Raw genomic sequence first — 5122 nt, forward strand, 5'->3', positions numbered from 1 at the left:
CATAAATGCCGAATCAAAATTTTTTAAACGTTAATTATACGTTCAAAACAAACGTTAGTAAATATAATCAAATGATAACGTTAAACAACTTTAACGTTTTTTACGTCAATATATTATTAAAATAAAAGGTTATACTAACGTTAGACAGTGGCATAAATGCCGAATCAAAATTTTTTAAACGTTAATTATACGTTCAAAACAAACGTTAATAAATATAATCTAACGATAACGTTAAAAAACTTTAACATTTTTTACGTATATACAAATTTAATTTGAGACGTACTTTTAACGTTATAAATTGGTAAAAATAATAAAATTAGTTAACAAACTACGTAACATAAACGTTAATAATAAAACATTGTCATACAACCATAAAACAACGTTGAAAATTTCCACGTATAACGTTATTTTAACCCTTGTAACGTATAAAAAACGTTAGACCTACGTCTGTGTGCTTACTCAAGAAATAGGGTTTATTATCATAACTACCATAAAAGCAAACTTTTTAAGAAATATGGGTGTTTTGCTTTATTTTAAAGCATAATGAATGGAAAAATCACAACATAAATGTTAAGACAAAGACAATTTTTTTTGTAGAGTTGTGTAATTCGTTGCGTGGAAAAAATAAAAATAAATTTCGATTATTTTTTCTCGTCGGCTGCGTTTTGTGGCCGAGGAGGCTGCAGGAGGACCTTGAAGAGGTTAGTGACGGGGCCAGTGACTCTGGCCCCCCATTCTCTCCGCAACAATGATATCCCAACCGTGCAGTACTACTCCTCGAGCCCCAAACAGACGAAAGTGATCTTCAGGTGAACGGCCGCTGGAAAAATCACACTCTGCTCTTCCTGCTTGATTTGCATAAAAACTGGCGACTTTTGCATTGTAGATGTGTGTTTTTGTGCTAACTGCATTCCATCAATGGGCATTTTTATGCAAATGTTGGATTTATTCAAGTGGGAGAAAAAATAAATAGACGAGTCGTGCGCAGGATGCAAGCCACTCATCGATTGGCCTCGATTAATGCACATGCAATATGCAAATTTACGATTCGCAGTATTTAACAAAAAAATCAAAATTAAAGCGTTTTAACGTGTTTCGTTTACTTAAATTTGTTTTTTACACTTAGGCGCCTTTTTAAGACATTAACAGTTAACTAAGTGCTTAACTAGGCTGTTACTTAGCATCACGTGACTAAAATGCACTATTAACACGCTAATGTGTTTAGTCTGGAAACGTGAATTTTTTAAACTCACTACAAAAAGAAGAACATTCATAATTGAGAGATTGACGATTAAGAAATTTTCATTAAATTTTCACTTTTGCCTTTAAAGTTTTACTCAAACTGCCATTGATGTTTTTTGAATTTTCATTCAAATGTATAGAACTAAAAATAAAACTAAAAAATTGTAAAACTGAAAAATAGTATATTATGTTATTAAGAGTAAAAACCATAGTTTTTGTAACATACACTATTTTATTCGCAAACGTATTTAGATACTCTAATTAGCAAGTAAATAAACAAAATAATTAGGACGCTTTGCAAGTAATAAAATCATAACAACGCTAATAAACAAACAAAACGCGTCAGTATCGGAATTTGTGTTAAGATTTTTGAAAGTGTTTATTAATTTAACTAGTGCAGTTAGTAGTGAAAAATGTCGAATGCTGATGAGCTACAATGAACTTGAAACAGCGAAAGAAAAAAGAAAAACATTGGTATAAATGTCAATAATGTCTAGTAAAAGTAAAAACGTTTAGGCGCAAAAATAGAATTTTTACTCCATGGCTGAAAAGTAAAACTTTTACTTGTGGCATTTACTCATACTAAAAAGTGGTTACTTTTGTGACGTTTGCGGATGAAACATTTATTTTTATTTAAAAAAATGCGAGGTTTATTTGTGACTTTTGTGTACATGTAGTTAGCATTTCAGCGCAATGTTTCAAAATTTGTTTTTTTTTTATTAATTTTACTTTAAATTGAATCTGAAGTTGCAATGTAACTTTTCTCAAAAAATATCCTCAAAAAATTATAATTGCCTTTGGTTTGAATTTTCAAAAAAAGTACGATACAGTTTTTGTGTCAAACAGTACTAACTAAAGCCATAAGAATTTTTCCCAATATTAATTGTTTATATATCTGAAATGGACTTTAATTTAAAAAATACTAAATGAAAATGATATCTCAGAAGTAGAAACCAAAAATGCATTTAAAATTCAAAACATAAAATTTCTATTGAACCAACGTTTTTATAGATGTGAAAAGACGGAGAAATTGATTTATTAAATTGAAAAAACAACACCAATGGTTAAAAAATAGAAAAGACGGTTTTTGCGTTTTATATCTTTATAGATGTCAATTTTTTATAGATCTGAAATAATGGACTAAAAATACTATATGATATTTCAAAAGTGTGAAACAAAATTAATTTAAAATTTTAAAACATCAGAAATGCAAAAAATGCTACATCATATTCAAAGATTTACTAAAAATCCAGAATTTTGCCCTTAAAAAAAACAAAAAATTTCTATTGAAGTAATGTTCTCATTGATCTGAATAAGAGCTTACCCAAAAAATTTGATTAAAAAAATGAAAAAATAACTTGATTTTCAAATTTTGAAACAGACTCAATCATTAATAAGAAAAAGTGTAAAAATATATTTAGTAATTGTTTTAAAAAGCAAAATTTATGTGTTTTTAAACACGATTTATTAGTTTTTAAACACGATGATTAATTTCTAATTTCTTATAAAAAATTTCGCATTTTATTTTTTTATTAAGAAATTAATGCTAAAATCTGGGAAACTTTTTTTAATATCGCGGTGGAAATTAAAATTTTTGTGAAAAAAAAATATTTTTACAAAATTGGATCTTTGACAAAAATTCTTTCTGGAAAGAGGAAATTTATTGAAACAGATTTTAGATCATAAAAAGCAAAAAAAGCCTAAGTTATAATTTATTTATTACCATGCTTTGGTATTTTTTTAAAAAATTGATCAAATTTCTAAAAATATTTTTTTGTGTCAGATGAAATGAAATAATCATGCGAAAATAATTCATTTAATTTAATTTTACAATTATTAAAAAAATTTAAAATAGGAAAATATATAGTTAAACATCAATAGCCAAGATTTTGGTCAACATTTTGCTCTCGGTATTGCTTTTAATGGAATTTTTGAAAGTTGGATTGTATAATTTTTTCAAACGTATGTTTTTTACTTTTTGTTTCAAAATTTCTTTTTATTATTAATTTTAATTTAAATTGAATCTGAAGTTGCAATGTGACTTTTCTCAAAAAAAATCCTCAAAAAATTATGATACCTTCGGTTTGAATTTTTTTTCAATAAAAACAATTTTAATTTATTTAACCAAAGGTTTAGATTTGCAAAACTTTAGTGGAATTAAATAGATTAGTTGTATACAGAGTGTTTATTTCAAAAGAGTACAATATAATTTTAGTGTCAAACGGAGCTAACTAAAGCCATAAGAATTTTTTCCAATTTTTTTGTTTTGTTTTATACTAAACTAACATACAGGGTGTTTATTTCAAAAACACAACTTTGGTTTTATTCTCATTTTTATCACAGTTATGAAACACTTTTTGCTTCTCTCTTTTCTTCTAACTGAAGAAAAATAAAATAAATCTTCGAAATGCTTGAGTTTATTTCGTTTTTTTACAGAATAACTTGCCTGTAGGCCAAGATGGTGCGAAGTCGCACCCCTTCGCAGGGGGGTGGCTCGCAAGGCTTCGAAATGGAACGAAAGTACTCAGTACCATCGAACCCAGATTCGCGAGCTTTCTCAGGAACCACCAGTGAAGACCTCCACGCCTGGTCCATCTACAGGTCAAAAAACCCAAAATTTTACCCAAAATCAATATTTTTTTACAGACAAAACCTCAACTCGGATTTTACTGACAGTGCCTTGGGCTCGACTGACAAAAGCCCCCTCCCTTATGGCAACTTCCAATTACGCGACACCACCGTTCAGTCAATCTTATCACACCCGCGATACGGCCCAAAGTAACTAGTATTTGTTTCAAATTGCTGTGAATTAATTTTTTTAATCCAGGTCGGCTTTGGGCTCCAACATGTACACGTATTTGAAGTTCGGGCTCCCTCGTGTGTTTCCGCCGAACCATAACGGAAGCAACCGTTCGGGGACTCCCCAACATTTCGTCCGGAATGCCTCGACTCGCCCCCACACGAGGTGCCCCTTTTCCGAAAAACTCCGGTTTTTGTATTATTAGAGAATTTTTCAGAGGCCCAAAAACTCGCGGTTTGCGAGATGGCAGTTCCGGTTACGATAGTTCGGATAATGAGACCAATTACAAGCAAAACCGGAAATACCGCTCCGATCCAGACTTCCGGATGCAAAACACACACTATCACGGGGTGGGGCGATTCCCACAATTTTCCGGGCCATTTAACCCATTATTGGTTTTAGGGAAGTCCCGGAATTCCTCTCGCGGCAATGCAACAAGGTGGAGTCCGGACTCATAATCAATGGAACCGGAATAAAAGTGTCTCGGAGGCTAATTTACTAGCCGCCGAGTATGGGCGAGGCTTCCACGTGCCACACCCCCATCACAGGAGGAACAGTGTGGCCGAGTTTGGGCACCATCACGACGTGGTGGACAGGTTGGTAATACTGATTCAAAAATAAAATATTGTCCAAAAAAAGCCCAGCTGATTGGTACCCGAGAGGCGTAGCGCCGAGGGAATTAATAAGTGAAAAGCTATAGGAAAAAATTCGACCGTGTTCTATATAATATTTTTTTTACTACTAGCACTTTTATTTCTCAGAAATACAACCGTGAAGAATATAACCTTACCTTTTTGTGTCGGTGTTTACCCATCTTTAATCCATTATTGCCCTTGGTTAATAATCCGAATGATTATTGACCGTTAGGACAAAGAAAAAAACAATTTTACAATCTTTCGACAAACTAAATAATGGTACCTTTAAGAACTAGTAGTGTAAAAAATAATAAATAATGAAAGTATATAATGAAAATGAAGATAATAAAAAAATTAAAAATAAAACAAATAAAATTAAAATTAAAATTTATAATAATACAAAGAAAAAAAGTTCTACATAAATAAAAAACTGTCTAAAAAAACA

General features: G+C 30.9%; 1 protein-coding gene across 1 annotated transcript in view; it reads left to right on the forward strand.

Moving 5' to 3' along the window:
• LOC123012370 (ATP-binding cassette sub-family G member 8) overlaps positions 1-5122 on the forward strand; it is a 21008-nt gene that overhangs the window by 6643 nt on the left and 9243 nt on the right. Inside the window, exons 2-6 of the mRNA XM_044410239.1 lie at positions 3679-3843; positions 3889-4020; positions 4070-4207; positions 4260-4392; positions 4445-4638. Coding sequence (XP_044266174.1) covers positions 3701-3843; positions 3889-4020; positions 4070-4207; positions 4260-4392; positions 4445-4638 — 740 coding nt within the window. The 5' untranslated portion in view covers positions 3679-3700. The remainder of the gene's footprint in view (positions 1-3678; positions 3844-3888; positions 4021-4069; positions 4208-4259; positions 4393-4444; positions 4639-5122) is intronic.

Source organism: Tribolium madens, unplaced genomic scaffold, assembly GCF_015345945.1.
Source record: "Tribolium madens isolate multiple individuals breed KSU strain unplaced genomic scaffold, Tmad_KSU_1.1 Scaffold_19;HRSCAF=116;Tcas5.2_LG9, whole genome shotgun sequence".
NCBI lineage: Eukaryota > Metazoa > Arthropoda > Insecta > Coleoptera > Tenebrionidae > Tribolium > Tribolium madens.